The 11,171-nt window shown below is 30.3% G+C and overlaps 3 protein-coding genes across 4 annotated transcripts; 1 reads left to right on the plus strand and 2 right to left on the minus strand.

The window, feature by feature from the left end:
- Window positions 1-965: 965 nt before the first annotated feature.
- Window positions 966-5,647, minus strand: Etl1 (SWI/SNF-related, matrix-associated actin-dependent regulator of chromatin, subfamily a, containing DEAD/H box 1). Its single transcript, XM_033467270.2, has 12 exons — window positions 5,227-5,647; window positions 4,811-4,941; window positions 4,558-4,742; window positions 4,273-4,501; window positions 3,861-4,194; window positions 3,520-3,794; window positions 3,309-3,446; window positions 2,914-3,237; window positions 2,540-2,841; window positions 2,243-2,455; window positions 2,073-2,179; window positions 966-2,011 (listed from the first exon to the last, which is right to left on the minus strand). The coding sequence occupies exons 1-12, from the start codon at window positions 5,330-5,332 to the stop codon at window positions 1,857-1,859; spliced, it is 2,499 nt and encodes an 832-aa protein (XP_033323161.2). The 5' UTR covers window positions 5,333-5,647; the 3' UTR covers window positions 966-1,856.
- A 467-nt stretch (window positions 5,648-6,114) lies between these two features.
- LOC117218707 (lysophospholipase D GDPD1) lies at window positions 6,115-8,780 on the plus strand. The gene is made up of 7 exons (XM_033467271.2): window positions 6,115-6,433; window positions 6,508-6,550; window positions 6,645-6,826; window positions 6,896-7,116; window positions 7,176-7,309; window positions 7,424-7,538; window positions 7,606-8,780. Exons 1-7 carry the CDS (start codon window positions 6,310-6,312, stop codon window positions 7,729-7,731), a joined length of 945 nt encoding a protein of 314 aa, XP_033323162.1. The 5' UTR covers window positions 6,115-6,309; the 3' UTR covers window positions 7,732-8,780.
- Window positions 8,781-9,837: 1,057 nt separating this feature from the next.
- On the minus strand, window positions 9,838-10,682 carry mago (mago, exon junction complex subunit). Of its 2 annotated transcripts, none has more exons than XM_076527450.1 (2): window positions 10,508-10,682; window positions 9,838-10,423 (listed from the first exon to the last, which is right to left on the minus strand). In XM_076527450.1, the coding sequence occupies exon 2, from the start codon at window positions 10,360-10,362 to the stop codon at window positions 9,922-9,924; it is 441 nt and encodes a 146-aa protein (XP_076383565.1). In that variant the 5' UTR covers window positions 10,363-10,423; window positions 10,508-10,682; the 3' UTR covers window positions 9,838-9,921. The 2 variants fall into 2 exon arrangements, with proteins under 2 accessions (XP_076383565.1, XP_033323119.1); XM_033467228.2 differs by having other exon boundaries at window positions 10,497-10,681.
- Window positions 10,683-11,171: the final 489 nt, after the last annotated feature.

Genomic DNA, 11,171 nt, shown 5'->3' on the forward strand with positions numbered 1-11,171 from the left:
TTTCTTGGTACATACTCTTCTCGACTGAATAGAGTCTCGATAACTTATGCATGCAAAAATTGTACTAATAAAATTTGTATGATTACGGCGGTTCCTGAATACAATTACAGTCGAATATTTCCATTTAATAGTTAGAGTTATGCTGACAGGATTATTTAGATAATGTCATAGGAATTTTCCGGACTCTTGCACTTTCTGACGACGACATTCTATGACCAGATTCCGATCTTGGAAATATGCGGTTTTAGGTTTTACGTCACGGATTGTGGGTTTGCAAAGACGTCAGATAAAAAGTATAGAATTTACCATGATACTTGTTAAACTTCGTTTATGTACTAATATCGGTATCGCGATAATATTATGATTGCCAGGCATCTTGTGTTGTCTTGGTAAACATTGTACTGTAGAAATTATGGGTATCATGCTTGTATCATGTAACGATTATAATGTTATAAAATGTACTGGACGATGTATGTATATTACTGATAGCTGAAGTAATAATCTGTCCATTATACACTTACTACAAGTGAGAAAGCAATTGAATAATAATGTTATGGAAATTTTCTTTTCACCTTGGTTTGGCTACGACATTCTACAGGTTCATCTGAGATACCAATCTCGATGAATCTGTACGACGTACACGATAAAATTGCAAAGATTTTCAATACTTTTTATAACACAGCAATACTGATAAGCGTTTACCAACAAATGCAAATAATCAACGCAAATGAGGAATAAAATATGCTGTTGCGGTAAGATTTCATCTTTTGCGAGTCGTATTGAGATACATGGCTTCCGTCTAAATAGAAAATCTCTACGGCTAATTCATGTAATTTACGAAATAAAGCTGTTGTAATTTGTAGTGGTCGACACAGGAAAAGGAGGAGGATTTGGTACAAATTAATTAAAATTGAATTTTTAAATTTTGCATTTACCTTATGAACGATTACAAGAATTAGAAAGCGTGTATTAAAAATTTTTATTATATTTTGAGATGCTTGTTTTCATTGTAGTTTACATCTGATAGTAAATTAATAATTTATTTAATCTTGCAAACCGTCTAAGCTAGCATTCATTTAGTATGACAAACCTTAATGGAATTCTAATAGAAATGCGTTACAAGTCAATAACTTAAATCTGATAAACGGCACAATGCCGTCAATAGTTTTGTACAATGATTAAGTAATCTTTAAAGGAATGTTTGTGTACATTAATACCAAATATATATGTATATATATATTTATATATATATTTATATATATATTTATATATATATTTATATATATATTTATATATATATTTATATATATATTTATATATATACATATATATATATATATATATATATATATATATATATATATATATATTTCAATGCATTATTCACATTATGCGGCTATTTTTAATAGAAACATTTTGTTGTTCTTATTTCTTGATTTTTTCACTCGTTTTCCTGTATACATTGTGCAATTCTCAATATGTACTTGCCTAAACACATACTACATATATGTATAAATATTTGAACGTATGCACAAAACACAAAAGAAGTTACAATTAAAATTCTACCTAAATGTATACGTGTATAAATACAAGAATGGTTTTAAACGTGATATACAAAATAATATTAATAATCCATATAAACAATTTCTATGTGTAACTGATTCAAACTGTGTTCATGCAATTGCGAACAATATCTTATACGCATATTCTGAAAGAAATATGCGAGATAAATTTACAAGTCCGATATCGCTTATGCAATTGCAACAGTACTGTATCAAAAATTTGAAGATCACACTTACAAAATCGACGTTAAATTTTCAACTAGTACAAAATCTGTTTGAGTATAAAGATTACATTTAGAATTCTACGTCGCTCGCCCCTTCGTTGTTTAATGCTCCGTTGCTGGTTTTTGCATTCTTTGTTGGAGACAATGATAGAGATCTGTTGTGTTCTAGACCTAATGTCATTTTAAGTAGCTTTAGTACACTCTTCTTATCCTGGCTCTCATTTTCTGTAAGAAAATAGAATATTTAGCGAACTATATCACAGTGAAACAAATTAATGGTACTAACCTTCGTTACGTGTGATCTGTTCTTCAAGATGCAATTTATCCTGTGCTATCTCATACATGCCTTCTTCTATAGTGCCTTCGCTTAATAATCTAATTATATTAACGGGTCTGAAAATATAAACGTTATTATTTGTATAGTACATTCTAATCTATTATTTTATGACAGAATACCTTGTTTGGCCTACTCTATGGCAACGATCTTCCGCCTGCTTATCGTTATACGGATTGAAATCAATATCATGTATTATAACAGTATCCGCGGTTGTTAAATTGATCCCTAAGCCTCCAGCTTTCGTTGATAATAAAAATATAAATATACTTTCATCCTCCGTATACTGGTTTATTAAAAATTGTCTATCTGTTACCGGTGTACTTCCGTCTAATCTAGAATTCCAAAATCGAAACAATGAAATCTTAGCTTACCATCGGATTATAAATCAGGATCAATTGATGAAATATGACAGAAACCTTAAATATGTTTTTCCTCTGATTGTTAGGTACTCCTCTAAAATATCTAGTACCATTGTGAATTGGCTGAAAATTAACACTCTGTGGCCTTCTTCTTGGAATTTTGGCAATAATTCGTCCAACACTTTTAATTTGCCAGCCTCAGGAATGAGTTCTTGTGGTAAACCAAGTCCAGCTAAACTCTTATATGTTCTTGACAACTGATTTATCTGATAATCAGACATCCATAGTAGATCTTCGAATACGTACTCCGGATTCTTTTGTTTGTACCCATGCTCTTTTGCTAGTCTGCTTGCTATTACCTGAAAAAACATTACAAATGATTAAAATCATCTAAAGAAAATTTCTTTGATAAACGAGTACTTAAAAATTACTTTTAGCTTGGATTCGTTGAAATAATCTCGCACTAGTAACGGATGATTAGCCAATTTCCGTAGCTGCATCATCATCCCTATTCCATTCACTTCCGAGCTTTGATCCGCTTCCGCTGAAAATTCCGCTATCAAATTCCTATACATTTTTTGTTGTTTCTCCGTCATCGGAACTCTTATTACACGTTCACTCTTTTGAGGCAAATCTCGGAGAACTTCGGATTTTAATCGACGAAGTACAAAAGGTTTCATAATTTGTTTAGCATTTTTAACTTGCTCTTGCTCGAACAGCGGTTTTTCGCCGTTGTTTTTTACTGACGGTAGCTTCTGCAATGTAATAGACTGATCTACATAATATGTTCTTCTGATGATAAGTTATTGTACTATTTAATACCCACTGGATTTTTTGAAAATAAACTCTTTAAATCGGCTTGTTTTCCAGCAAATAACGATGGCATCACAAATATTAAAAGTGACATCAATTCTAATAAATTGTTTTGTAAGGGTGTTCCAGTTAACAAAATTCGATGTTTCGCCTGCAAACATGTTATTATATAGTTTGATCCATTGAAATACGTAAGTTAAGTGACTATTAATTTGAATATATACATTGATGCGGACGAGGTTTTCGTATCTGATAGTACTCATGTTTTTCAACATGTGTGCCTCGTCGAAGACAACATAATCAATCGGCATAACTCGGAATAGTCTCCGTTCTTCTGGCGTACTGCTAATTAAATTATACGTTGTTAATAGAACATCAACGTCATCTAGATCACCATTTCGCCAACCAAGTCTCATCTCCTTTCTCTCTTCTTGAGAACCATAGTATTGTATAACTTTCAAGCCAGGTGACCACCTCTCCAGCTCATTGTTCCAATTTTCTATAAATTGCACTAATATTATAAACTGAAAAATAAAGTTTAAAAAAACTCGTAATATATGTTTACCCATTGTTGAGCTAGGAACAACTATTAAATGGGGCCCATCTTTCTCATCTCTGAGACCAGTCTCTTTTAAATAAGTGAGGAAAGATATTACTTGTACTGTTTTACCCAAGCCCATCTCATCTGCTAGTATACCATTCACATTCTGTGCATGCATCACAGCCAACCAGTTCAAGCCAACCATTTGATAAGGAGCCAATGTTAAGCTTGGCGACAATTCTTTTGGCTGCTTTGTAATAGCTGAAACTCCTGCAGCTACAGCCTTTTCTAAGTTTGAAGACAAACGAAGGCATTTCTTCATCAAAGCTTCCACTGTATTCCTTGTAGCCAGTAATTCCTATTTTATTCAAGCAACGTTATGAACTATTAATAATAGATACAGATTGTTAATAAAGATGTACAAATAATTTCTTACTTGAGCTGAGTTCAATAGTTCTGTATCTAAATATCTATTATTTTGGAATTTTTGAACTATGTCTCTCCAATCTTCGAATGGTCTTGCTTCTATAATAGCATTTGCTTTCTTTTGAGAGCACTGTGACATCAAAAGCAGTTCTGATATATGAGAATTTTGCATAAATTCAAGAACTGCTTTTTTATCACCAGTGAGATCATTAGATATTTCCATATCAGAATCTTCATCGCTGCAAATAGTAACTTATTATAAGCAATAGTACTTGTTATTTTGTTAAACACATACCTATCAAATACTTTTTCTTTGTTAAAACTTTCTTCATCAGAATCAATATCTACATCTTCATCTCTGTTAATTTTTCTTTTCTTTTTCTTCATGCCCCTAGGAGTGCCTTTCAAACTTCTCTTTCTCTTATTCTTAACAACTTCTTCCCCATCATCGCTATTCCATTTTGAGTTGGTATGCATTTCCTGTTTAAATAAATACTTTTATATTCACCCATTTGTAAATGAATTAACATATACTCAAATAAATGTACCTTATTTTTGCGTACTGTAGAATGTGTAGTTTTAGAAGCACTGCCTACGTCACTATCACTATCCTCAATTACATTGACTGCTTTGCGTCGAAATTGTATGTCAGATCCTACATGATTACTGTCATCATCCGCTAAACAAAAATAATATTTCTGTTTATAACCGTGTTACTGCAAAATTATCTATGTAACATTACTACTAATAATAATAATGATAATAATTTTTTAATCGAATAATGCATTTATTGTTCATTTTATATTTCGATACGATTAATGAAATGCGTATATAACGTACGAAATCTTACGCATTAAGAAAAAAATAACAGTCACGTAAGTTAGTTACAATGGAACAACAACAAAAGATAGACACTACTTGTAATAAGTCAAAAATTGAAAATCAAAATTAAACGGATTCTTACACATGTTTAATGGTTTCAGTTGTTTCTTTTGGAATCGGAATTGTCGCAAATTTCCTGAGAGGCTTGGGCTGCTCGCATCTGTTTTCGGCGAATTCGAATCCGACATCTCGTTAAACGATTGAGAGACGCTGCCGGAAACACATTTTTCTAGATAAAGGTAGCTTTTAAAACACGTTTGACAGGTGCATTCGGAAAAGCTCCGGACTAGGGAGAAAGACAGATGTCCAACAGGTTAATATAGTTACTGATAGTAACATGTACCTACATATTTACCAATTAACTTGGAATATCCCGATTTAGAATTTTTAACAACTTAGCAATCATCCAACGCCATCCACCGCGATCTCTTCATATATTTCATGAAATTTATGAAGGGGGAAAAAAAAGGAAATCGTAGGTTATCTGTTTTTCCTACGATATCGTTTCTACGTACCTTTATATTTATTTGTCGGCGTGGAGTTCAACAATATTTAATGAGATTAATGTTTTAATGTGATTAATAATCAATTGAATGTACCTACTCATCCATTGGATTATTGATTAAAATCATTATTTAATCATAAATTGAATTAATGACTAATTATTAAAATTCTTTCAATCAAGTAATAAATATTTGTTTATATAATTATTAGATACATTACATTATATCACTGTTATAAATAAACATCTTTCTACTAAAATATATTTTCATTACTTTGTTATTGTTACTATTAAAATTTTACAGTATACAAATCGTAATTCCTTGTTCGTCCGTTTAAATTTGTCGTATTTCATTTCACATACCTAGATATAATACAATAAGGTAAAAGAAAGCACACAAAAGAACTTATACGGTATTTTCATGTATGCGCGGCAAATATTTGAATCAAAAATGAGAATGGCTCGTGCGATTCCACCCGTAGGATTCCACATTTGTTGATATTCAGAGCACATTGGAATAGACGTCAAAATAAATTTAACCACCATCATGTAGTCTGAAATTTATAAAATTTTCCTGTTGTATTTACATAAAGATAACAGCTTTGTTAAGAAATAATGACTTGCTATAACACATTGTGCCAGTGAACAGTAATTGAGCGTAAAATGTTGCTGTACACATTAATCGGAGGTTACGTGTTAACATCGATGATACTTTTTAAATATCCTACGTTATTGCACAAAAAAAAAGTTGTGAAATTTCGTTGTCAACATATAAGTCACAGAGGAGGTATGTTCGCTTTTTTTTTAGGTGATTAAGCTGCCATAAAAATGTGAATACATCTCTAAAAATTTTGTTTTCAGGGGCTGGGGAAGGATATGAAAATACTATGTATGCATTTAAAAGGTTAGTAAAAATGCTTATTCATTGTTTAAAGATTATCTAATATAATAAATGGGAGAGCAATTGTCTTATATTTCTTACTATACATTTATTTTAGGGCTGTAGGAATCGGAACACAAATGTTAGAATTGGATTGTCATCTCACAAAAGATGGAGAGGTGGTTGTGTCTCATGATCAAAATCTTCTCCGTAGCACTGGCATAAACAAAAATATATCAGAATTAAATTATAAAGAATTACCACTTTTGAAACAATGTCTTCCGATTGATTTTGAACCAGGTAGCTTCAAATATTTATTGTAAAGGCATACCATATAAACAAAATTACTTAAAATTTATAGTTTTACAGATGTAGAATACATTGGCCCAGACAAAAAAGAAGACAGGCAAGTTCCATTGTTAAAAGAAGTATTTGAAGCATTCCCTGATATGCCAGTGAATATTGACATCAAAATTAATGATGACCAGCTTATAGAGAAAGTGTCTAACTTAATAAAAATGTACAGTAGAGAGGAATATACTGTATGGGGAAACTTTAGTGATGAAATAACACAGAAATGCTACAGAACGGTAATTAACATATATTCAAAATAGTTCAGTGGCAGTAAATAACGTTAATTTCCTTGCAGAATCCAAATGTAAATTTATTATTTTCTATGCGGCGTGTGTCCCTGTTGTTACTTCTAATGTATACAGGATTATTACCATTTGTACCTCTGAAGGAAACACATTTGGAAGTATTTTTACCTTCCATTTATTTACGGTATGTCACATCATTTACTTTATACTAAAATAATTTAAATTAATAAGTAAAAACGCTTAAAATAACGAATAAATAAGTTAATTAAATGTTATTAATTTGAAACTGCAACCATAGACGCACACAACCAAAACATACATTTATACGTGCAGAAAGATTATTTATACGCGCCGTCAATGTATTATTAATGAGGCCATGCTTATTTAATCATTTAAAAGCCCGTGGAATACACGTAAGTTAAAATTATATATAATTATGAGTCACGAATTAATAACTACATATTAACACAATTTTTGCAGATATACTTTTGGGTATTGAATAACGAAGAGGATTTTCAGAAAGCCTTCAATCTAGGCGCAACTGGTATAATAACAGATTATCCAACAAGACTAAAACTATTTTTAAAAAATTATACATTTGACTAGAAGATTACGAATAGGGAATTTTTTAAGAACAGCAATAATAAATGTTAGATGCTAAATATTTTATTACTCCAGAGTTATATGGATTGTTATACACAAGTACATGTACAGCTATTATCAAGCAACCAGATCTTGTTCACAAAGAATAAGAGTAGCTCACTTGCAAAAATGTATGCACAGAATATCGAAATAAAATTGATTGTTAGCTTGCAAGATACACACAAGTTTAAGTAAAAAGAGCTTTAATTATTCAATCTAGTCAGAATAATAATAGAATAACGATAGAATGTTTCTTGAGAGAAATTATATTCTCGTCAGACATCTTGTTAAATTTATGAATACATATTATGTGGTATTTCGATTACATTATAAATTAATCTAGAGTTTGATTGTTTGAATTTATAAATGAAGAGCATTATTTACGTTACACATGAAATGAAATTTATCATTTTGTTCATATTACTGCTGCACCTTTACACTTTAAACAATGAGTGATAGATGTTACTTATAATAGTTGCATTTTACTATTGTTTACTGAATACTGTTATCTAAAATTGGTTGCAACATATATTTAAGTATGAAAAGTGATTACTAAATGAGATAGTAATAAATTATTTTTTTATTGTATTTATATATTTATATTCGTTATTCCAATACAATATTTTGTTAAAATATATATAAGGTTTTATGAAGTGCAGTAATGTACAAGGTTGGCACAAATTGGTAAAAGATAGTTGTAATGCTAAATTGCATCAAACAACTAACAAATAAATAATATTATTCTGTTACTTCACTAACAGTAATTACGTTTATGAATTATGTTCCTTTTTATAATTTAATGTTGTACAAAAAATTGATTACTAAAATACACTGCGTACAGTATAAAGATATCTAACTAATATTAAATTATTGTGTATTTTATGAATCTGTCTTAGATATATCAAAGGCAGTATAAACATTTTTTACACAAAATTATAAGAACATAACGCTTACACTATGTACAAATGTATGTATCTTTGTATTTGGAATAAATTTTAACATACATCTTTCAACTGCGTTTTGGGATTTTATAATAATGTTACTATCTTATCTCAGTAACACATTTCCTTTTTCTTTATACCCATATTTATTGAGATTAATAAAAGCATCTTATAAGAAATATATCTTATTCATAAATATAAATATATAAAAATGTTCTGTATTTCTTTCATGCTAAAGTACTATCGAGTATTGCTCAAGTATTATTGCACTTATGGTAAATAATCCTTCTTGGCTCTTCATTGGAGCTGTCAACGGGTATCTGCATATAAGCAAATACTTTTCCTTTACAGTAATAGCAATATTCCTTAGAGGGATGAGAGCTGCTGAAATGCCTCTTTATCTCAGAATGGTTTCCAACAAAATCCAAATTACAGATTTCACAGTGTACTTGGATTTGTCGAAATCTTCCATGCACAGAGTCTGTAACAACTCTACCAACATTGCTGTTATTGTTGCTATTGTTAGGTATATCTTCCGATGACATTTTATTTCTGTAACAAACAAATTGTTACTATAATGCAAGATCAGATCAAACTTTACAGTATTAAACTTTAAAATAATTACATTATAAAAAAGACTGCATACAAACAATGTTTGAGTGCAGAATGAGAAGAATTGTTTATGTAATTTAAAATATTATGTTTGCACATTATAATACAATATAGAATATAAACTATATTTAAATCATGGAAGAATAGATTGAGGTACTCAAATTGTTTGAAACTGACATAGGGGTTAGAAAATTATATTATAACCTATATGTACTACTTACGTATGGATGTAGAAGTTATTGCTGCAATGGCAGTGTCCGTTTTTTCCAATTGTACAGACTCCTTCTAATGTCAGTTACAATAAAGCATTCTCGTTTCTGCGTTCATTTTATACCTGTTACCACAAATTTTTTTAAGAGAGTACAAAACATTGTATAAACTACTATTTCAGAATCATTAAATAAAGCAAACAGTATGATTAGAGTTTGATTCATTTTATTCTACTTCTATTAGTTTCCTTATCACCTGATGACTAACATTTACTAATGCAATAGGAGGTAAAATAATAAGTATAAAATTAATTAAAAATTATCATGTATTTCCTTATAGTCAAGTAATTACATTACATTTACTTAAAGTATAAACGTAAAATTACATGTGCTTATATAGGTTTTATTTTGAAGTGCAGACCTATAAGGGAAAGTACTAAGCATTTTAAGTCCTGTACCAAATAATAAAAGCAACGTAATCCTTCTGGATCGCGTGACTGATTAACATCCAACAGAGAACCAGTTTTTGAAGTGGTGAATGATATGTGTTCATCTCCAATTACAATCTCTAATTCTTGACGGCCAATTCGATCAGGTTGTGGCCACAAAGAATCGTCTTCTTGCATGATTTCTGAGTCCTGGATGATCCTTTTTAGTTCTTCCATTACACATTGATGTACATAAGCTTCTTTTCGAATCATAGTGTCATTCTTGTAATTTGAATTGTTTGCATATCGTAGTTTACCATCAGGTCTAAATTCAAACTCTAGAAACTCGTGACCAAATTTCCCTTTATGACCGATATAGTAACGTATATAGAAATCTGTTGACATTGTATGATCTTGGCCGAACCTTGGACTTGATTCAAAGATTCCTGAATGATGAAAGAATTAACTGAAAAAGATATAAATATTTCTGAAATCGAATCATCGATGCCGCGTCAAGTAGTGAGAGGTTATTCACGTACCGTTATCTTACTTCTTTCAATCCGTTATCTTTCTTCTTTATTGACTTTATATGTATTCTATACTATATTACATACTTTCTTGATTATTTCAGGCTGAATTACATAGAATGTTTATTATACACGCCGATTTGTGTTTGTATTAGAATATAACTCCGTTAACTGTCAGTGATAATATAGACTATAGAGTTTCCTCTGTCATAGAGCCTTTGATGATGTTTGAACACTAAGGTGGTTCGCAAGTAATAAATTTGATCACTTTAGGCTGGCTGCGACCAAATCTATCGAGTTATGTTCTTTATAATTATCAATTACAAGTTTTAGTGATTCTACTGTTTAATGAACAAATATTCAATAACATTATTTAATATATTCGAGTTCATACATAAGATTGTAGTTGAAAAAGTTTACGTAGATGGCGTTATAAGATTTTTTGACTAGTTTTTATGTACTTAAAAATTATGTATTAATTTAATAAGCAATTATTTATATCAACTAATAAAACAAACAATCTGATACAATTAGGAAAATACTGTATTTTAATCTCTATAGTATTTTTTGTATTCTCTAATCTATACCATTGACTATCTCGGCATGAAAAGGAACTCATATCGATTAATAATTCTTGAATTGGAATGCGGGTGAAGAATTACACTCTTATCTTTTAAAATACTCTAA

The sequence above is a fragment of the Megalopta genalis genome, chromosome 1, assembly GCF_051020955.1.
Source record: "Megalopta genalis isolate 19385.01 chromosome 1, iyMegGena1_principal, whole genome shotgun sequence".
Lineage (NCBI taxonomy): Eukaryota > Metazoa > Arthropoda > Insecta > Hymenoptera > Halictidae > Megalopta > Megalopta genalis.

Excerpts from the sequence above, each read along its gene's own strand:
- Etl1 (XM_033467270.2), bottom strand. The coding sequence starts at position 5,332 with ATGTCGGATTCGAATTCGCCGAAAACAGATGCGAGCAGCCCAAGCCTC. Across the intron at positions 3,238-3,308 it reads GTTTATTTTCAAAAAATCCA|AAGCTACCGTCAGTAAAAAA; the intron begins GTGGGTATTAAA and ends ATTACATTGCAG. Across the intron at positions 2,180-2,242 it reads CATAGAGTAGGCCAAACAAG|ACCCGTTAATATAATTAGAT; the intron begins GTATTCTGTCAT and ends TTATATTTTCAG.
- LOC117218707 (XM_033467271.2), top strand. The coding sequence starts at position 6,310 with ATGTTGCTGTACACATTAATCGGAGGTTACGTGTTAACATCGATGATA. Across the intron at positions 7,117-7,175 it reads CACAGAAATGCTACAGAACG|AATCCAAATGTAAATTTATT; the intron begins GTAATTAACATA and ends ATTTCCTTGCAG. Across the intron at positions 7,539-7,605 it reads TAAAAGCCCGTGGAATACAC|ATATACTTTTGGGTATTGAA; the intron begins GTAAGTTAAAAT and ends CAATTTTTGCAG.
- mago (XM_076527450.1), bottom strand. The coding sequence starts at position 10,362 with ATGTCAACAGATTTCTATATACGTTACTATATCGGTCATAAAGGGAAA.